At 46.1% G+C, this 22,621-nt stretch overlaps 1 protein-coding gene across 3 annotated transcripts in view; it reads right to left on the minus strand.

The window, feature by feature from the left end:
- ALMS1 (ALMS1 centrosome and basal body associated protein) overlaps window positions 1-22,621 on the minus strand; it is a 92,172-nt gene that overhangs the window by 46,360 nt on the left and 23,191 nt on the right. For all 3 annotated transcript variants that reach the window (XM_061993358.1, XM_061993357.1, XM_061993354.1), the window contains exons 4-7: window positions 14,451-14,568; window positions 9,952-12,073; window positions 5,436-5,595; window positions 427-1,980 (exon numbers count right to left, since the gene is read on the minus strand). In XM_061993358.1, the coding sequence (XP_061849342.1) occupies window positions 427-1,980; window positions 5,436-5,595; window positions 9,952-12,073; window positions 14,451-14,568 (3,954 nt within the window). The remainder of the gene's footprint in view (window positions 1-426; window positions 1,981-5,435; window positions 5,596-9,951; window positions 12,074-14,450; window positions 14,569-22,621) is intronic.

A 22,621-nucleotide genomic window follows, 5' to 3' on the forward strand; every position in this document is an offset into this window, starting at 1 on the left:
ATTATCAACCAGCACTCCCAGGTCTCTCTCTGCAGAGCTGCTCTCCAGCAGTTTGACCCCCAGCCTGTGCTGGTGCAAGGGGTTGTTCCTTCCCAGATACAGTGGACAAAACACCTTCTAGTGTCAATGTCAGGCAAAAGAAGATCTCCAAACTGGAAAGGTCCAATTCTATCCCATTCTATCACACTCCATGACTAAAAGCAATTTTAGCCCCATCCCATTAAAGCTTATTGTTGCTAATATCATATAATCACCTTTAAAATCATGGGACCAGGCTCAGAAAACCTCTGAAATGAAGGAGTATGGATGTAAAAGTCATTTCAATGCAAACATAGGATCATAGGGGTTGGATTCTGCATTTACCTAAATAAAGATTCACCCTTCTAACAGAACACTTGATACAACACAGCTGAGATATTTTATTACCTCGTGCTTTCCTCTCCTCTTCTGTGCCCCTCAGGTTTGGTGTGGCCTGTATCCCAGGTGATCCATTTCTCAGAAGGTTTTTGACATGGGCAGCCAATGAATCTCCACTGCTACTGTCATCACTCTGTCTCATGCCTCCTGTCTTGATTCTGGCTGCACTGGCTTTAGACAACACGCTCTGGAAGCCTCCTGAGGCATCAGTGACACTGCCCAGAGGCTCTGATGAAGAGGGATTCCCCAAAAGGTTTTTCACATGGGCAGCCAGTGAATCTCCACTGCTACTGTTATCACCCTCTTTTGTGCCTCCTGTTTTTCTTCCAGCAACACTGGCTTTAGACAACATGCTCTGGAAGCCTCCTGAGACATCAGTGACACTGCCTAGAGGCTCTGAGGAAGGAGTCCTCAGAAGGCTTTTGACATGGGCAGCTACTGAATCTCCACTGCTACTGCCATCATTCTCTGGCATGCCTCCTGCTTTGCTTCCAGCTACACTGGCTTTAGACAACATGCTCTGGAAGCCTCCAGGGACATTGGTGATGCTGTTGAGAGGCTCAGAGGAAGAAGGATTCTCAGAGTCTGAAGTTCTTGCAGTGCTGACTTCACTACTTCCATTGCTTTGTGCGAGACCCACAAAAGCAGGCTGATTTCTGTCTGTAGTTACACTACTACAGCCTTCTGGCTCAGACCTTCCTACAGATCTTCCTGTCCTAAAGTCTTTGATCAATTCCTTCATCAGCTCTTCACTGTTATGCAAATTGACTTCAGATGAATTTTCACATCTTAAACTGCCTGTGTCACCATTCAGAGCTTTTACTGCCAGCCCCTCTCCTGGCATGTTCCTCGGGCTCACAGTCTCATCCTGGGAGGGTACCTTGTGAAACACAGCAACATTATCTCTCACTAACCTGAAACCTTCTGGGCCATCCTCCTTTCTAATCAGCACCTGGGAAGACTCACTATTTTCTCTCAAAGAGGCAGCTGAAGAGGCAGGGCCACACCACCTGCCAGCTATATCCTCTGCCTCTGCCAGAAGCTTACGGATCTCTTGCAACGCACCTGATCCAATCAAAGAGTCACTTTCCTGACCTGCACTTCCCTTACTACCTACATTGGAAGTCTGTGATCCTCTGTCATTTTCTGCTTTGTTCTCAATTCCAGCCAAAGAACCTGCAGAGCATCTCCATGGGTTGTCATTCACATCTTTGGAGTCATTTCTAGCCAGCAGGTCCCGAACGCTTCTTGCAGCAAGCACGGGATGCGCTCGGTCAGAACACCACTCAGGTGAAACAGTCTGCAGCTGCTGGTTTGGTTCAGCCAGTTTGGAAACAGCTGTGCACTCTCTGGAAAGCAGAGCAGTTCTCTCCAGCTGGTGGCATGGCATATTGCACTGACTCACTGGTCTGTCTCCAAAGGATCTTGAGAAGCGAGGAAAGAGTTCACGGGGTGACAGAACATCAGAGGCAACTTCTGAATGCATCGGTATGGACATGCTGAGAGTGGAAGTGCCGGAGTTACAACTTCTTTGCCTAATTTCAGCTTCTGACAGCAATTTACCTACAAAGAAACATTAGATTGATTAATGATAGATTAATCTCTCCCATAACATCCTCATCAGAAAGCTGAGGCAGTGTGGCTGGGATGAGTGGGCAGTGAGGTGGATGGAGAGCTGCTGAATGACAGAGCCCAGAGGGTGCTGAGCAATGGCACAGAGTCGAGTTGGAGGCCTGTGGCCAGTGGAGTTCCACAGGGATGGGTTCTGGGGCCAGTCTGGGTCAACATCTTCATCAACCACCTGGGTGAGGGCACAGAGGGACCCTCAGCAAGTTCCCTGCTGGCACCAAACTGGGAGCACTGGCTGATTCCCCAGAGGCTGAGCTGCCATTCAGCGGGATCTCGAGCGGCTGCAGAGTTGGGCACAGAGGAACCTGCTGAGGTTCAACAAGGACAAGGGCAGAGTCCTGCAGCTGGGGAGGAACAACCCCCTGCAGCAGCACAGGCTGGGGGTGACCTGCTGGAGAGCAGCTCCAGGAGAGGGACCTGGCAGTGCTGGGGGAGAATCAACTGCCCATGAGCAGCAACGTGGGCTCGTGGGCAAGAAGCCAATGGCAGCCTGGGGGCATTGAGGAGAGTGTGGGCAGCAGGGCCAGGGAGGTTGTGCTGCCCCTCTGCTCTGCCAGAGCTGCTGAGGCCTCATCTGGAGTCCTGTGTCCAGTTCTGGGCTCCCCAGCTCCAGAGGGACAGGGAAGTGCTGGAGAGAGGCCAGTGCAGGGACACCAAGATGCTGAGGGGACTGGAGCATCTTCCCTATGAGGAAAGGCTGTGGGACCTGGGGCTGTTCAGTCTGGAGAAGAGGAGACTGAGGGGGGATCTTATTAACAGTTATAAATATCTAAAGGGTGGGTGTCAGGAGGTTGGGGCAGCACCTTTTTCTATAGTAGCCAACAACAGGACAAGGGGTGATGGGATGAAGCTGGAACACAAAAAGTTCCACTTAAACATAAGAAAAAGCTCTTTCAGTGTTTGAGTGAGGGAGCCCTGGCACAGGCTGCCCAGGGGGGTTGTGGAGGCTCCTTCCTTGGAGCTCTTCAAGACTCACCTGGACACGTTCCTGTGTGACCTGATCTAGGTGACCCTGCTTCCGCAGGGGGGTTGGACAGTGTGATCTCTAAAGGTCCCTTCCAACCCCACCATGCTGTGATTCTATGATTAAGAAGATTCCTTGAAGAAGATTCATTCAATTTGAGGCTTCAGAAAACAGCTGCATCAGTAAAGACTTTTTCTTGGAAAACACTTAAGAATCTGTTTTTAGAATGAGACTTGAACTAAGGAATTCCATGAGAATCATTTACTGAAAGAAATCTCTTAGACCACTTTGGATATATATAGAATGTCAAAGAAACTCAGAAGTTGACTGAAATAACTTGCTTTTAAATAAATGCTTTGATTAGATTTGAAATCAATGTTCTTAGGTAAATGACAGTGTCCAAAAGAACACTTGGAAAAGAGGAGAGCTGAGGGGCAGTCAGTTCCAAAACAGCCTTTGGGTAAGAGGCAAAGGAAACTATGGATAAGCTTCTTTCCCATGATTTGTTAGAAAGGTCCAAAAGCAGACAAGATGCACTTTTAGCATTTGGATATGTAAAAAGAAAGGCAAGTAAGTGCAAATGTGTTTTTAAATCCATCCTGGCAGGTACACACAGCAGTGAAAAGCAGCTCCCAGGTATACCTGCCAAGCCCTATTCTGTTTGTTTCAAACACAATCTTGTTTCGTGGCACAGCCACTGATATTTTCAAGGACATTAAGCAGTTCAGGGCATGGCTGAGTATTATCTCTGCTGAGGACAAGTCTATCCCTGGAGCAATTGCCAAGTTGTGTCATTTGCCAAGTCTCCCACAATGCTTAAAGAAGGAAAAACAAACAATAAAAGAAAATAAGGAAGCCCAAGAGGCACAGGATGAGATGCATTTAATGACTTCTGGTTGAAAACCTGATCTAGGTGAACCTGCTTCTGCAGGGGGGTTGGACTGGATGATCTCTAAAGGTCCCTCCCAACCCCACCATTCTGTGATTCTATGAAAACCAGGCCAATGCAGGACTTGAAGTCACAGATATTCCAGGGGTTATACAGGTACTTGTGAAGAGCCTTCAGATCTGCTCTTTCCCAATGGGTACAAGATGCAAATGCCAAACCAGAATATGCTGAGGAAAACACACATTTTAAGCAGTTGCAGTGCACATTTTCAGGTTTTAATGGCATATTATATGGGCAAGTCACTGAGGAACATCTTAAACCTAACAACACTCTCTGCTCTTCACAGAAAAATGACTCAACACTTGGTCAGGTTAGACAGAGTCTACTTTTGAGATGGATCGATTTATAAACTCTAATGGTCAGTTATGAAATGGCTGTCACATTATAGAAACACAGAGTTTGAAGGGCTGGAAGGGGCCTGGAAAGCTCATCCAGTGCAACCCCCCTGCCAGAGCAGCACCACCTAGAGCAGGGCACACAGGGACTCATCCAGCTGGGTTGGAATGTCTGCAGAGAAGGAGCCTCCACAGCCCATCTGGGCAGCCCCTGCCAGTGCTCCCTCACCTCTACAGGGAGCAAGTTTGTCCTTGTGTTGCTTTGGAACCTCTTCTGTTGCAGCTTGTCTCCGTTGCCCCTTGTCCTATCATTGGCCATCACTAAGCACAGCCTGGCTCCAGCCTCCTCACACCCAGCCTTGATGCATTTGTAACATGAATGAGCTCAGCCCTCAGTCTCCTCCAGGCTGCAGAGCCCCAGCTCCCTCAGCCTTTCATCACAAGGCAGATGCTCCACTCCAGCATCTCTGTGGCCCTGCACTGAACTCTCTCCAGCAGCTCCCTGTCCTTCTGCAACTGAGGGCCCAGAACTGGACACACTATCCCAGATGTGGGCTCAGCAGGGCAGAGCAGAGGGGCAGCAGAACCTCTCTGACGTGCTGCCCACAGCCCTTCTCATCCAGCCCAGGATGTCATTGGCCTCTTGGCCACGAGGGCACGTTGCTGGCTCATGCTCATCCTGCTGCCCACCAGCATCCCCAGCTCCCTTTCCCCTGTCCTCTATTAACATTTCATTCCCCAGCCTGGTTTGGATGTCTCCAGAGAAGGAAACTCAAAGAAAAATCAATCAAGATTTATTTCTCCCACAGGAAGAAAAAGTCTGCTAACATGGCTTTAATCTTCAGATAAACTCTGTTTCCTTCTTACATACAAGAGAAATAGAGACCAAAAAAAGAGATGAAATGCCACTGCACTGGCTAGAAGACAGCACATGGCCTCCCTTAGAGAGAGGCATGTTTTCAAAGGTATTCATGCTTCCTTTTCCAATGCCAAATATCTCCCATTTGAGGTGGAAAAGAAGATCAACTGGTATGAATGAAACAGAGCATCATGCAAGAAGAAACACACTTGACTACTACCAGGCCCAGAGCAACTTCCCAGGTGCTCTGTGGAGCTTGCCCAAGGTCCTCCTTCCCCATACCCTGGCGCTGTGGAAGGGTCCTGGCCAGCGTGTCAGTGGAGTCCTTCAGTGTTCTGAGCTCTGAAGGGGAAAACTCAACTTCCCTGATGGGTCCTCGGGGTACAAACGGTGTCAGAATAGTTCCAGGTGACTGTTCAATGCCAAGGTTGCGAAGATATATCTGTCAAGAGAAGAGATAAGTAACCCAGTGTGACTCTGCCCCTCACACAGCACGTGCAGCCCAGCACAACAACTGGCACACCCTGCAATCCACTCCTCATTCACTCACGTTTGGCAGCAAGTCAGAAACAAGTTGCAAGAACTGTTCTGGTGGCAATAACTTGTGTTTGTGCTCACCAAGAGTTTTTGCCTGGGGCTCTCCTGACTCTTCCTTCATCCCATGATGGCAACAACCTATTACAACTTAAGCTTGTTACAACCAAACCACTACCCAGCCTTTCCCATAGGATCCATAAGCAATGGAAAAGGTCAGCAAAGACCAGGCCACATAGCTTGTGATTGCTTTTAGTCTTTTTGCCCAAAGCTGTGCTCTGTACAGTGCATGAGCAAGAAGGGGAAGATTAAACTTCAGCCTCATCTGTTTAACGTGGTATTTGCCAGCTGGAGGGAGAGCAGAAAGGTTTGGCTTAAAAACCTCTTTCCTCCCCAAATTATTGCTGTACAGAAAACATGAGACTTTGAAATTCAAGGTAAGCAGCAGGAAAAACAAGTTAATCATGGATTAGTCTTCAAGGCAAATAGTTGGCAACCCTTTCATCAGAGCTGGTTAAAAACCATCATGAAACAGCTTTTCTGCTGTTGCTGAAGCACTTCCAGCAGAAGCACTTGCTGCTGTTGATAGCTTTATGATGAAACATAGGTAGTCTAGTACATAATTGCCCATCTAGTCAGTGGCCTGGCATGCAGTGGGTAAATTGCAGTAGTATTTCAAGAACTCCCTGGCTATGAAACCATTACTGGATACAACCTACTGCACAGGTTTAAGTCCATAAAATGTAGGATACTCAATATACACTCTATACACAACCAAGGCTTTGTTTTACTAGCACAGCTAAAACAATAAATCCCTTCTTAATCAGGCTAGTATAAAATGCATGTCTCCTTCCCTCTTCAGCACACAGCAAATACACACATTGTCTGCACTTCTATACCATAGATATATAGGAATTGCCATCCCAGCATAACTTCACTGACATTAAACATGGCAGTTAGTTCAGGAAAGCCAAACAAAAACCACATTCAAAGCCTAAAGCTGCCATATACTAGAGAATAACATGATGAGGATGTGCCTGACTCTGTGCATATCCAGGAGACTGTCAGCTCAGACACACACAGCTGAAGGAAGCTCGTGGAGGTAAGAGCCTACCAAGGGCCATGTAGGATCTCCTGAGAAAGAGCTGCTTCTGTTTTAACAGAGCATCTCCATTGATGTGGAGGTTTTATGTGCAGAAAAAAAACCAACAATAAACACATTTGCCTTGATTTAATCACCTGTAGCAACTTAATTTCAATTCACCTGTACTATATTCTAACCTAGCCACAAAGTGAAGCAAATTACCTTATAGATGCCCTGATTCCTGTCATTTTATTATAAGCCTACATATAATAGGGGTGTGTGTGACCTAATCTCCTTCAGCTTGTCTGAGAGCAGAACTAGGGCTGCAGAACATACCTAATTATAGTCATTGAAAAAAACCAGGAAGGAGCTGACAACCTTTACATCTCATGAATTCCACTCCAAAGATCCTCCCTACAATGTTGATATTTGTTTTAACACATATTTGCAAAGACAACTGAGAAGAGTGCTTCTAAACCACAGCTCCAAAGACCTAATGATTACAGGAGTCATCTTGTGTGAGGAACAGCCACTTACTCAGAAGATAATTACATGTTTGTCATTAACATAAATCTGCATTTAATTTTCTCTACCACTCAACAGCTATTAGTGCAGTTAACACATGGCTGCCACAACCTGCCCCTGGCCCTCACCAACCATCCTAAAATGGGGAAGAGGGGAAAGAAATGTTCATTAGCCAAACAAGATAGAAAGGAGGAAAAGTAGTGAGAGTTGGGCACAGAGGAACCTCATGAGGTTCAACAAGGACAAGGGCAGAGTCCTGCAGCTGGGGAGGAACAACCCCTGCAGCAGCACAGGCTGGGGGTGACCTGCTGGAGAGCAGCTCCAGGAGAGGGACCTGGCAGTGCTGGGGGAGAATCAACTGCCCATGAGCAGCAACGTGGGCTCGTGGGCAAGAAGCCAATGGCAGCCTGGGGGCATTGAGGAGAGTGTGGGCAGCAGGGCCAGGGAGGTTGTGCTGCCCCTCTGCTCTGCCAGAGCTGCTGAGGCCTCATCTGGAGTCCTGTGTCCAGTTCTGGGCTGCCCAGCTCCAGAGGGACAGGGAAGTGCTGGAGAGAGGCCAGTGCAGGGACACCAAGATGATCAGGGGACTGGAACATCTTTCATATGAGGAAAGGCTGTGGGACCTGGGGCTGTTCAGTCTGGAGGAGACTGATGGGGGGATCTTATTAACATTTATAAATATCTAAAGGGTGCGTGTCAGGAGGTTGGGGCAGCACTTGTTTTGTGTTGTGTCCAGTGCCAGAACAAGGGGTGATGGGATGAAGCTGGAACACAAACAATTCCATTGAAACAGAAGGAAAAACTCTTTCAGTGTTGGGGTGAGGGAGCCCTGGCCCAGGCTGCCCAGGGAGGGTGTTGAAGCTCCTTCCTTGGAGCTCTTCAAGACCCACCTGGACACGTTCCTGTGTGATCTGATCTAGGTGAACCTGCTTCTGCAGGGGGGTTGGACTGGATGAGCTCTAAAGGTCCCTTCCAACCCCTCCCATTCTATGATTCTATGTACAGGCTTCAGGACCAATACTCAGAGTCAAGGATTTAAGCCTTGGATACTGGTACAAAGTGAACAAGCAGAATGAGTATTTATAGGGGGGGAAAAAGCTCTTTGATTTGCCAAGGAATTGTGTTGCTTTTGCTATTATTGCAGATCCGTGGGTGTGTGAAGTTCATCTCTGCTGCAGCCTAGCATCTCCTTAGTCAGCAGTTGAGTCTCAACCTCATGTTTGGATAATTATAACCTGATTTTTTGAAAGAATCTAGAAGATCAGAAATGGCTCATCAATGCTCTGCTAAAAGAGCTAAAACCAAGTTATTTACGAGTCTTATCAAACCCATTTCATGTTTTATCACTATGTCATGGTTTTGTGCCCTTTTATGTTCCACCATCAGCAGCCACTCATCTTTACATTTCTATTGCATTCTGTTCACCAAATTCCTGAATGGTTGAGGTTGGAAGGGCCCTGCAGAGCTGCTCCAGCCCCAGCCCCTGCTAAAGCAGCTTCCCCTCGATCAGGGGGCACAGGAACGTGTCCAGGTGGGTTCTGAAAGCATCCAGGGAAGGAGCCTCTACACCCTCCCTGGGCAGCCTGGGCCAGGGCTCCCTCACCTCAGCACCAAAGGACTTTCTCCTCACATTCCAGTGGCACTTTTTGTGTTCCAGCTTGTGCCTGTTACCCCTTGTCCTGGCACTGGCCACCACAGAAAACAGTGTCACCCCATCCTCCTGACACTCACCCTTTAGGTACTTGGGTTAGTGAGATCCTCCCTCAGCCTTCTCTTCTCCAGACTAAACAGCCCCTGTTCCCACAGCCTTTCCTCATCAGGAAGATGCTCCAGTCCCCTCAGCATCTTGGTGTCCCTGCACTGGCCTCTGCAGAAGTTCTCCATCACTCTTGAATGGAAGAGCCCAGAACTGGATGCAGGAATCTAGATGCGGCCTCACTAGGGCAGAGTAGAGGGAAACTTCCCTCAACCAGCTGCCCACATACTTCTGAACACACCCCAGAACATGGGACCAATCTGTTACCATGATGCTATCATCTATACCTGGAAAAAAACCCCAAAAAGTCTTTCCCATATCCAATCCTTTCTTTGCTCATGTTAAATCACAGAGTAGTAGGGGTTGGAAGGGGCCTCTAGAGATCATCCAGTCCAAACCCCTTCTTAAGCATGTCTGCCTAGATCAGGTCACACAGGAATGTGTTCAGGAGGGGTTTGAAAACCTCCAGAGAAGGTCTAAAAGTTACTTTTTCCATCTCTGTATTTTCCATAAGCTGAACTAATATCATGGATGAGATTCAGCAGTAGCACAGAGCAGCACAAAATCATTTCATTTAGTCTGGAGTGGCCTAGACCCTACCAGATCTCCTAAAAGAAACTGAACACAAATACAACCCTGAGACCAGAGTTTAAATGAGAATCAGTTACACAGGGTCCTTAATATTTTGTTGGGCTCACATCAAACACGTATTTGTAGCATTTCTAGGAGATGAACTGTGACATGATGGGTTCCCAGCATGAGTGGATGTTAGAAACTAAGTACAAGCATGCTAGTGTCCCATTCCTGTGATACCTCCCGCTGTGACAGCCCAGTGCACTCTGCTCTCTTCATCACCAAAAGGGAAAGGAGAATTACAGATTGGTTAGAAGCCAACTTACTGGGATCCTCTCTTCAATATTAAGCTCTTCTTTTTCTGGAGTTTCCAAAGGAGTTGCTCCAACAGGGATGAACTTCTCATCTCTTGCACTGGTGAAGTGTCTGCTCAAGCTCTCCTGGCTGCTCTTCCCAGAACTAACAAGAAGAGTCAAACTATCTGGGGAAATATCAGCAAAAGTGTCCATCCTGATGTGGCCAAGAGGAGTATTTAAGTGGTGAGACTGATTTTCAAGAGGGTCACAATTCTTCTGGTCATCATTTGGAGAGTTTCCATCCAGTCTAAGGAGCTGAGAAACTCCTTCACTGGAAACAAAACCCTTTGGTTCTGAATTTTCTCCTCTGCTGTGACTTTCTGGAGATTTAGAAACAATCTCAGGTGTTAACTCTTGTATCATGGAGCCTCCTAAACTATTGTCAGCCACTCCTAAAACATTCCTTTTTCCTTCTAGAGACTGCACTGCCTCTGTCAAGTTTGCTGGCAGAATAACTTCAACCAAGGACCTGCTCCTACTGGAAACATTTACCGCATTGTCAGACTGAGATCTAATCAGAGGGTGGACAAGGAGTAAGTCTGTATTATGAGAACACAAACTTCCTAGGGAATCTGTCTTTCTAGAGGAAGCAGCAGCATGATCTTTGGGGTCTCTACTGCATTTTTCTAGTGACAAAATGTTGTTTGAAGAACAGGCAATTGCACTGTAAGCTTTTCCTTTAGGAGAAACTCTGTCTGGGTCACATGAAGCTACTGTATGAGATATCTCCTCTGGCTGGCTCACATCCCAAGCCTCCACTTTCTCCATGAAACTAAGGGATGGGAGAGACTGGATTCTTCCAGTGTGAGGATATTTCCATTTTAAGGACTCAAACTGTTTGTTGTTTTCTTTCTGAGGGCACTGGAGTGAATGTTGCTTCTCATCAGATCCAGGTGTACTGGCAGACCTGTTCCCTGAAGTTCCTTCACTTAAGCATGAAGGAGAAGCCTGAATATCTGATTTGATCTTACAGACACCAAGTCCTTCTGCCTTCCCTTTCTCCTTTAGAAGTATCCCTGGAGTAGACTGATAGCTTGGATGGGCTAAGTGTACAGAGAATGAGCCATCACCTACAAGATTAAAGGAAGGGGAAATGCCTGTCACCTTATGTCCCCTCTCTATGGAAACATCTGCAATGGTTAATTCACTCCTGCTTCCTCCAGGTTCCACTTCCACTGGGGCACCCTCGTCAGTCACAAGTTTAGATGCACAGTCACTGGTGCTTGTCACAGGAGGGATAATCTCCTTCTTCTCAAATCTCACTGCAGGAGGTTGTTGTTTCTGCTGCTGATCTTGAAAAGCTCCCTGGAATCCCTCAGTAACAGCCATCAACTTCAAGCTTTCCAAGCCATTTAAATCCACTCCACCTTCCTTCAATATTCCTTCACCCATTTCAGAAGTTGCAGAAAAGCCACCTTGAGCACCTGAATGTTCACAATTGTCTTTCTTCAAATCATCAGAGGAATTATTAGACAAATGAAGCTCACGAACCTTCTTTTCTTTTTGCAGCTTCTCCAGCTGCCTCAGACACCCTGAGTCACTCTCAGCCACTTTTGTCTTTTCCTTCTGCATCTCCCTTTCACTTTTTTGGGAATTCTTAGTCAGTGCTGTTTTACAGGAGGAGTTCTCTGAAGATGAGAACTCATCGTGCCTCCATAACCCTTTTTCTTTCTCTGAAAGCTCCAAAACAGTAGCTGGAACATTGGTGTCATGGGGTAAACGTTCATCTTTTCCAGAGGTCTGCTTTGCCAGAGGAGCTTCCCTTTGGTTCACATTATTAGCCTTGCTGAGCATCACCTTTGAAGTGGAGTTTGCTAAATGGACACTTGTTTGGGGAACCAGTGCCTCCTCATTAGTACCATTGTTACAGTCTTCATTTGTCTCTTTGCTCACAAGAGGAAAAGAGGTTTGTTGAGACAAACAACCACTACAACTGGCATCCAGGGGTCTGAAGGGAAGAGGATGCTGGGACAAAGTCAAGCAGCCACTGGGTGCACCAGAGGGTAGCTCTGGGTCTGTCAGGGAAGCAGTTTCACGGGTGCACGAAGGCTTTGAACACTCCTCAGACTCACCAGAAACATCAGGGACTCCTCTGTAAGAGGCAAGAAAAGTAAATGAATTTCTGATCATATTTTTGACTTCAACATCCACGTTCTCTGCTTTAACATGAGGCAAGAGCACAACTTGGAACTAAACACCTACAGTTTAACACCATGCACATGGCTACATCCCCTAAACAGGTGAAGAACTGTGAAGTCCAAACACCTAAAAACCTTACTGTCCCCTAAAACAAAGGTTTGGAAAGAATACTAGTTCCTACTTAGCATGTCAATATTTTTCAACCTATTTAGGACTGAAGTGTTTTTTACTAACAGGAGGATTATAAGGTAAGTGGAATATAGGAGTGGCTTACACACATATATAAATGGGGGAGGGATTTACATAAATCACCTACTTCAGTGCCATGATACCAATTCTTTCTTTAAAGGATATAAAATAAACCACGTGGTGAACACAAACAGCAAATCCCTATACACTGCTAATATTTTTATTATGGATTTGGAATTAATAGTTATTTTCTAGGACAATGAACATCAGACCCCAACCACTATTACTCCATGCAAGGCTCTAGTGGAACTAAGTGCTGATCTATGGAGTGAAGTCTCAGAGTATCATCACCTCAGGAAACAAATCTGTCTTGTATCCCACCCCAAAAACAGTACAAGGGAAATATGTGTGCTTATAGGATGGTTTCAGCTGGAAGAGACCTTTTAGCTCATGGAGTGCAGCCTCTGTCCCAGCCCCATCACCCACCAGCCCATTGCCCTCAGTGCAACACCCACCCAGCTCTGAAACCCCTCCAGGGATGGTGACTCCAGCAGCTCCCTGGGCAGCCCCTTCCAATGCCTGACAGCCCTGGCAGCAAGGAAATTCCTCCTCACATCCAGCCTGAACCTCCCCTGGAGCAACCTGAGGCCGTTTCCCCTTGTTCTATTGCTTGTCACTGGGGAGAACAGACCAACCCTCACCTGGCTGCAGCTTCCTCTCAGGTAGTTGCAGAGTGAGAAGCTCTCCCCTGAGCCTTCTTTTCTCCAGGCTCAACAGCCCCAGATCCCTCAGCCCTTCCTCAGCTGAGACCTGCTCCAAATCCTTTTCTAGCTTGGTACCCACCTCTGGATCCTCTCCAGCACCTCAACGTCCTTCTTGTAGAGAGGGACCCAAAACTGGACACAGGATTCAAGGTGCAGCCTCCCCAAAGCCGAGCACAGGGCAATGATCAGCTCCCTGCTCCTGCTGACAACACTGCTCCTGATCCAGGCCCAGATACCCTTGGCCTTCTTGCCCACCTGGGCACGTTGCTGGCTCATGTTCAGCTGCTGCCAACCAACACTGCCAGGCCTCTCTGTGCCTGGCAGCTTTCCACCCACTCCTCCCCAAGCCTGTAGCACTGCTGGGGGTTGTTGTGGCCCAAGTGCAGGACCCAGCACTTGGCGTTCTTGAAACTCCTGGCATTGACCTTGGCCCAGCCATCCAGCTTATCTAGATCTCTCTGTAGAGCTTCCCTTCCCTCAAGTAGATCCACACTTCCACCCTGCTTGGTGTCATCTGCAAACTTGCTCAGGGTGCACTCTATCCCCTCATGCAGCTCATTCATAAAGATGTTAAGCAGGAGTAGCCCCAGCACTGAGCCCTGGGGGTCACCACTCATGACCAGATTGCAACTGTATTTAACTCCATTGACCACAATTCTTTGGACTCAACATCTCACCAGTTTTCCCCCCAGGAAATGCACTTTATCTTTTTCCTCTTTTTAGTAATGGGCAGAGGATTTCCTGCCACCTTTGCTCAAAAGGAATCATTTGTCACACCTCAACATGAAGCTTTGGGTAGTTATTTCTTTATGTGTTCCTAGTTTATACATGAAACATGTCATTTAAATTACACATAGATTACTGCAGTATATACCAACCACAGCACTCTCTCATGTTTATGCATGCCTGTATTTACTAATGCAAAGACAAGTTGTATCTGACTTTTCTCCTCAAAGATTATTTCATAGAATGACAGAGGGGTGGGGGTTGGAATGGACCTTCAGAGATCATCCAGTCCAACCCCCTTGCAGGAGCAGGTCCCACCTAGATCAGGTCACACAGGAACGTGTCCAGGCTAAGAAAGCTAAAAAGAGGCCTGAGAGGGTTGAGTCCTCATTTTCTTGAGGTACATTAGGGCAAGTTCAGAAGAGGCTTGTTCTAGTTTTCCCTTGTTCAAAGTCTTTTAAAGGCAAAATAAGAAGATGAGTAAAGCTCTGACAATGCCTACTCTCGATACTGAACAATGATTAAACCAAACACCTTTTGCCTTATTTCTTTGACCACAAACTGTAATTATTTACCAAGTGTAGGACAACTCATGGCCCCTCAGGAAGAAAGGTTTCCATTTTGTCATGACACCAGGTAATTTCATCCTACCTTAAGGGAACAAAATCCATTTCCGATTGCTGGAGAAGTGTCTGCTCGGAAAATCTTTGGCCTTGTGTTGAATACATCAGCAGTGGAAGACAGGGAGAGAATTCACTGCCCTGAGTATCTGTTAAAAATAAGAATAACACAGTAATAAAAGCTTGTCAGGCAATCCCTCTTTAAGCTGCTCTGCCACCCGATACAGCCTTTGAAACTCAAACACGTGCCAAGCAGAGTGAAAACGATGTAATCTCATCATTTAAATCCTCTGCTGAAGCATCTTCCCTCATGGATTAAACTCAGCTTGCTTACCATGGCTCAAATGCAGGTTTCTTCTCAGTCTCAGAATGCAAATGATACTGACATCTGTAAAATAATCTCTCATCCTTACACTCCTTTTTGCTTGCATCCCTACCCGCTTCCACTCACAAGTCAGCACCTCCCCTCGCCATCTGTACACATCAGGGAATGTCCACAGGGCTTCTACCCAGATCCCCATTTCCTTTCAAACCCCAGAATCCTCACTGATGCCCTTCTCAGTCTCCAGCTTTCCATAAGTTTTGATTACAGCAAAGGCTACAGAGGATTTGTTTTCTTTAGGGTTTCAAGATAGAAGCAACAATAAAACTTTGCCATCACAATTGTACTGGTAGCACTGTCTACTAGTGGGAATAAATGCTGCTTTCTGTCATTTTTCTTCATTCTTTGAAGTAGTTGGCATTTCTTGTTGCAGCTCATTGCTTATGAAAACAAAGGAAAATGGTTTATACCATGAGAATAAAACCAACTGTAAGCCAGTAACTGATAAGTGATGAATGACTGCACACACCTTTGACAGCTGCAATACAAATGACTTTCAATACTTTGATAAGCAGCAAAAAAAAAAGAGAGAAATCTCTTTGTGGTAAAGATTATGCTTTCCAAACCAGAATCCACATTCATTTCATTTAGGGTCATTAGTTTTCAGCCATCTCAAACAAGCTCCACTCTGTATGACTTCCAGGAGTGTAATTGCATCGGATAACCATTACACACAGGGAAAAATCGAGTTTACGTTGCATCAGCTTTATCCTGAGGCTTTCTACAGCCTGTATGACATCATCTGATGGGAGTTACTCAACCACAAGATGACCTTTCTGAATCATTTTTAATTTAATACTTCCAATTAGCTGTTTTCCAATTGCTTTAGAACACTGTAGTGAGAGGATAATGACACGGACAGAAATAATTCCACATCAGACAGCAAAGCTGGCTGCAAATTTGGATGTCCCCTCGTCCCACCTCATCAGCAGCTAGAAAAATAACAACACAATTGCTCTACAAAGATTTCCTTCCATCTCAGCAGCTGTCTCCACCACATGGCCAGCCTAATGTCTCCTAGAGGAAGCCAAATTTATACTTTAGCATCTGTAGTACAGATGGCACAAACATGTTACAGCAACTCAAATGGGGAGGCTCTGATTTTACTAGCACCCAGCACCCTCTTTAAAGCTGAACTCTCTCCCTCATTTATTAGATAAATAGTCACAATATCAAAACCCTAAAGGCTGGAAGGGACCTTGAAAGAGCATCTAGTCCAAGCCCACCACTTGGTTTCTCTTTCTTCTTAACTACTTGCGGTACCAAACATGAAAGAAAAGTTTAAAAAGTTCTCTTTTTTGGAAGTTTATAGGAACAGAAATGGTTTGCATCTTTAAATAGAGGCATGAACAGCTTCTTGACAAGAGGAGGCATTCAGGAGGCTCCTGTGCACACTGGTGAGCACCTGTGCAAAGCTGGATGAGAAAATACTTGTAACAAACACCAAAGTGTAAGAAAAAAACTAGAGAATAAAACAGCAGCATCAGCACAGAGGGAGCAGGAGACAAGAAATACGGAACAAGGTCAGGGATGGCTCATTTCTAACATAACACAGTCTCAGGGCTCTGTTGTTATAGGGCACGACCAAGACTGTGGCTGAATGTACCAGACTGATTGGTACTTATGTGATGTTAATCACAAATGGAATCATGACTTAAAAGCATGGGACAGAGGACTGATTTCATTCACTGTCATCTCCTTAGCATCTCTTCTAAATGTAGTTTACAAGAACCAAAGAGGTTTATTTTCAGTGGCTGATAGTGCCTGAGACCCAAACAGAGCTTACACATTGGCCAACCTGATGCCTTCTGTGAGTGCACAACCAGCTGGCTGGATAAGGGGAGAGCAGCAGATGGCATCTGCCTTGACTTCAGCAAGGCTTTGGACACTGTCTCCCACAACAGCCTCATCAGAAAGCTCAGGCAGTGTGGCTGGGATGAGTGGGCAGTGAGGTGGATGGAGAGCTGCTGAATGACAGAGCCCAGAGGGTGCTGAGCAATGGCACAGAGTCCAGTTGGAGGCCTGTGGCCAGTGGAGTTGCACAGGGATGGGTTCTGGGGCCAGTCTTGGTCAACATCTTCATCAACCACCTGGGTGAGGGCACAGAGGGACTCTCAGCAAGTTCCCTGCTGGCACCAAACTGGGAGCACTGGCTGATTCCCCAGAGGCTGAGCTGCCATTCAGCGGGATCTCGACCGGCTGCAGAGTTGGGCACAGAGGAACCTGCTGAGGTTCAACAAGGACAAGGGCAGAGTCCTGCAGCTGGGGAGGAACAACCCCCTGCACCAGCACAGGCTGGGGGTGACCTGCTGGAGAGCAGCTCCAGGAGAGGGACCTGGCAGTGCTGGGGGAGAATCAACTGCCCATGAGCAGCAATGTGGGCTCGTGGGCAAGAAGCCAATGGCAGCCTGGGGGCATTGAGGAGAGTGTGGGCAGCAGGGCCAGGGAGGTTGTGCTGCCCCTCTGCTCTGCCAGAGCTGCTGAGGCCTCATCTGGAGTCCTGTGTCCAGTTCTGGGCTCCCCAGCTCCAGAGGGACAGGGAAGTGCTGGAGAGAGGCCAGTGCAGGGACACCAAGATGCTGAGGGGACTGGAGCATCTTCCTGCTGAGGAAAGGCTGTGGGACCTGGGGCTGTTCAGCCTGGAGAAGAGGAGACTGAGGGGGGATCTCATTAATAGTTACAAATATCTCACTGGTGGGTGTTAGGAGGTTGGGATATCTTTTTTTTCTATTGTACCTAGCAACAGGACAAGGGGTGATGGGATGAAGCTGGAATACAAAAAGCTCCACTTAAACATAAGAACAAACCGAGTGAGGGAGCCCTGGCCCAGGCTGCCCAGGGAGGGTGTGGAGGCTCCTTCCTTGGAGCTCTTCAAGACCCACCTGGACATGTTCCTGTGTGACCTGATCTAGGTGGGAGCTGCTTCTGCAGAGGGGTTGCACTGGATGAGCTCTAAAGGTCCCTTCCAACCCCACCATGCTGTGATTCTGTGATTCTATGATTAGATTCCTTATTCCCAACCACTGAGAGCAGACAATACCTACAATGAATTTATTCCATGTAGTGTACATTTACTCAATTAATTTGTTGTCCTTACACTTGAAAACACTGAGTAGATGAAACACAGTTAGCTTGGGTACAGAATTGCCTTCAAGATGCAAAAAAACATGTGTTTTAAGAAACATTGAGCAAGTTGGAATCTAAACTGAGCTGTGTTAAAGATACTTTTTTGCCTCCCAAATCTTGTTTTCCATTTACAATGATATTAGTGAACAAAGGCAATAGTAATTGCAGTTATCAAATTAGAGCTGTCATCTCATACCATGATACACTTTGTGTTTTCAGAACTGGCATCTCATTTTGATTCATGCAATGGAAGGGAAAAAAATAAGCTTTCCTGATTTTCAGCTGAACAACTTCTTCACTTGGAATCAAAATGTGTTTTCAAGCTGCATTAAAACTCAGGAGTGATTAAAGAAAAAGCTTTTCTGCACAATAAAGGTCCCTTCCAACCCCTACCATTCTGTGATTCTATGATAATAAAGACTGGGTATGCTGTCTTTGTAAATGAAGAAACAAAAGAGATTGAGGGAACCAAAAGGAAATTGATCAAAAAGCTGTCAAATACCATCAAAACCAGAGCCCGACAAACTATTTCCTTCAATGCATCTATACATGTATTGCTAAAATAAACGTGCATAAACACACATACACACAGAGTGTATGTCACAACATCTGGCTGATGAATCAGTGCTTTAAAGAGGTGTTGTAGCAACAAAAAATGAAGTACCACCCAACATTTGTGTTAAGAAAGTCAATCAAGCACTGAAAAGGATGAAAAATGATTGAGCATTCTCCCAGCAGAACTATTAACTGGAAATTCTCACTGCCTGGGTGTATGGCCACTCAGGCCCATCAAGAGCCATTCTTGTGCCAAGGTGCAGGACTCTGCACTTACTGGACTTCAGGAGGTTCTTCTCTGCCCATCTCTCAGGTCAGTTGAGATTCAGCTGAATGGGAGCACAGCCTCTGGTGAATCTCACCATTCTGTGACTCTTTGATTCTATGAATTGAGGACTTTGGGTCACGACAAACAAACCACCAAGAGGAGACCAGTGCAATCCTGTATCCAAAAGAGCAAGCAAATCTTTCATATTGATAAAAGAAGAGCAGTGAATAAGTAGTACCAGGGACTATTCTTTCCAATCTTGTACTAAAACTGCTACTGAAATCATATTTACAGGTTCTGATGATAGAATCACAGAATCTCAAGGGCTAGAAGGGACATCTAAAGCTTATCCAGTCCAATCCCCCTGCCAGAGTAGGACCACCTAGAGTAGGTCACACACCATAACTCCATATTCATTAATGTCACAGGAGTATCAGAGAAAACAACTAAAGGATTGGAGAAGCATATCTCATCATGAGAGCCTCCTGAATCTACATCTGGTTAGCATAATGAAAGAGAAGATTAAGGGTGACTTGATTACATTGATGTGTACACGTGGTCATTAAGCACATTTCAGTTCAGATGATATAAAACAAGAATCCAAGCTGAAGCTGTGCAAACCTAAATAACAAATGCACTTCTGAGTACATCAACATGATAAAAAATGATAGCTGTCTCTCTACAAAACGTGCAAAACACATCATTAATGGCTTCAACAGTTATTTGTACAGCACTAATAATTCTTGCCTCAGTTCTTGCTACCCTCCCTCCTCAATCTCTTACATGTTGTCCTGAATCAGAGCCCCTGACTTCTCCATCTCCACTTGAAGCAGTAAGATTCTCACAGAATGGCTGGGGTTGGAAAGGACCTTTAGAGATTATCCACTCCAACCCCTTGCCAAAGCAGGTTCCCCTGGCTCAGGGGGCACAGGAACGTGTCCAGCTGGGGTTGGAAACCTCCAAGAAGGAGCCTCCACACCCTCCCTGGGCAGCCTGGGCCAGGGCTCCCTCCCCTCAGCACCAAAGGACCTTCTCCTTGGGTTTAAATGGAACTTTTTGTGGCCCAGCTTGTGCCTCATCACCCCTTGTCTGCCACTGGATACAACAGAAAAAAGTGCTGCCCCAACCTCCTCACACCCACCAGTGAGATATTTGTAAATATAAACGAGATCCCATTGCAGTCTCCTCTTCTCCTGCAGCCTTTCCTCATCAGGAAGATGCTCCAGTCCCCTGATGATCTTGGTGGCCCTGCACTGGCCTCTCTCCAGCAGTTCTCTGTCCCTCTTGAGCTAGAGAGCTCAGAACTGGACACAGGACTCCAGATGACACCTCCTCAGCAAGAAGGCACAGCCCTAATCTCTCTCCCCCAGCCCAGAAATGTGTTGCCACTTCCTTTTTCTTTTTTTCCCCTCATGGGCATGAGAACTCTGACACAGCTGAAACAAAACCACCTGCATTTCCAACTCTGCCACTTCATTATAGCTTACCCAATTGCCCCTTCCATATGGTGAGTTTAGCAGAGAGGATGCAGCAGGAACAATACAGGACAAGACAAAGTCAGCCTCTTCCTTTTCAGTAGCAGAATCTAGCTCATTAAATACACTACAAAACTGCACCCTCAGACAAGCCTCTGTTTCAAGCAGTCTTGCTGCCCTGGCTTCTCCAAAGAGCATTCTGGTTTTGCCACATAGGAGCAATCTGCCTTAGGCTGACAGTACCTTCCCTTCCCCAGAGGTTCCAGTGAGAGCAACTGTGGTAGTGATCACTGACTCGAAGCAGTAGATGATTGACAAGGCCAGGGAAGAAGAGAGATGAAAGGAACAGAAAAAAGGAGAGAACAGTTGAGACTCACTGCAGCCTCAGTGGAAAACCTCTTTTCCAGCTTGCCCCCTGCAGCAATCTGCTGAGATGACCTGTAAAAGCACTTGAGTTCAACAGATGACATTTAACTGGGGCCACAAAACTGTTTTCATATATAAAACCTAACTCCAGCCACATCACACGTTCTGCCTCCTCTGGCTATTTTGAATCTTATAGCCCATGAACTCCACTGTGTTCTGCAACTTATTTACTCCAGGAGGCAGAAGGATCATCACTATCACATTTTACATGCTTACAATGATTTAGGGGCTCATTACACTCAGACATAACCAAGGTTTTGCAGGCAAAGAAGCAGGTGCTCAGTGCTTAAAGCAGCAAGTGACGTCAGTGCAACACTCTTCAAGCATCTTTTGTCAAAACAGTCATTCTTCCCACTGTCACTCTGAAGGTCAAAAGCTTCCTCACAGTTGAATTCACTGCACAAGCAAAGCTGGGCATGCTACTTTATCTTACAGCCTACTGACAACTCTGAATGCCAGAGTCAAATTGCCATTTGTGGAAGATGAAACAAAAACAAAAGAGGAAGGCAAAACAAAAACAAACCCTTCGTGGCTTTGTCAATCTGTTCCACAATGGAAGGAGGAGCAATTTCAGTACAACTGTCATTGTCATTTCCCCTCCTCCCTAAACAAACTTCAAAACACTTTCAGAAGAGAAGGAATAAATTAGTATTATAGCTTCTGTTTCTCTCTTCCCTTTCACCTTTCCTCCCATATCTGGAAATCTGAGTGCATGTAAGTTTGTAGCTACTGGCACAGTCTCTGGGGAGGAACAAATCAAACAGCAGCAGTATTCTTTGTGTCACATTAAGAAGTCTTAACACTTTCTCTTCAATTGCAGTTGCATTAAAATGAAAGCCTTGATAGACATCAGGACATTTTTATTGATGAAATGCTTTGCAGTCATGCAAATGCCAATAACATGGATAAAATGCTATAAAGTATACCAATCCTACACAGAGAATGTAGGCAAAGACAAAACCTAACCTACTGTGTCCTTCTGCTTTCTAGTATCTGTCTGAAACCTCCATCTCCTACATGGCAAAACAAAACAAAGAGGTTTTATATTCAATACTAACCACCTCCAGCCAGGCAGCACCTCACTGTGATGCACACATGGATTTTCATTACAAAGCTGCCTGTAGACTCAAACATGACATAGTCAGGAGTGCTTTTTATTTCATAAAAGAGAAAGCCTCCTCAAACCCACCTCAGAAGTAGTTCCAAATCCACAGGAGACAGCAATTAATTCTGCCATACCAAGCTTTTTTGCCTGCATTGGTGGGCTGGGATAGGATCTCCTTTCATCTTCCTAACATGTTGTCTAAAAGAAAAACACTTGGGGCAGCAAGGGATAGGGGTTAAGGTTCAGTGTAGACCAAAAGCAACATCTGTTAACTCTGTGTGGGCAAGTCTTTGGGGTTTAAAGTAAGTTACATCAAGTTTGTAAGAAACCAAGTGCTCATCTTTCTTTCAATGCTCTTGTATCACACCCAGGATTTCAGAAGCTCCTGCAGCAGGTGTATTAGCTCTACCAAAGCCCATCATCCCAGGTTCTGCCCTGGCAGACAGAAGTCATCTTCAGCCCTCTTCTTCATAGGAATCCAGGTATATCCCCCACCATCAAGTTAACAGAGAACCATACACAAGAGAATCCCTGAAGAAGTAAAATGTTGAAGCAAAGAAACAGAACTGGAAGCAGACAATCCAAGTTACCAAAACCTATCTCAATGTTTGAAGAACATATAACAGCAAACATAAGGGATAGTTGCAGTCATCAGTGTGAGACCTAGAGCAGAAAGCATTGAGCCCTGGGCCTTGGAGGGTCCAGATCCACCAGAGAGAGAGATGTTAGAACCATAGAATGGTAGGGGTTGGAAGGGACCTTTAGAGATCATCCAGTCCAACCCCCCTGCAGAAGCAGGGTCACCTAGATCAGGTCACGCAGGAACATGTCCAGGTGGGTCTTGAAGAGCTCCAAGGAAGGAGCT

The sequence above is a fragment of the Colius striatus genome, chromosome 3, assembly GCF_028858725.1.
Source record: "Colius striatus isolate bColStr4 chromosome 3, bColStr4.1.hap1, whole genome shotgun sequence".
Lineage (NCBI taxonomy): Eukaryota > Metazoa > Chordata > Aves > Coliiformes > Coliidae > Colius > Colius striatus.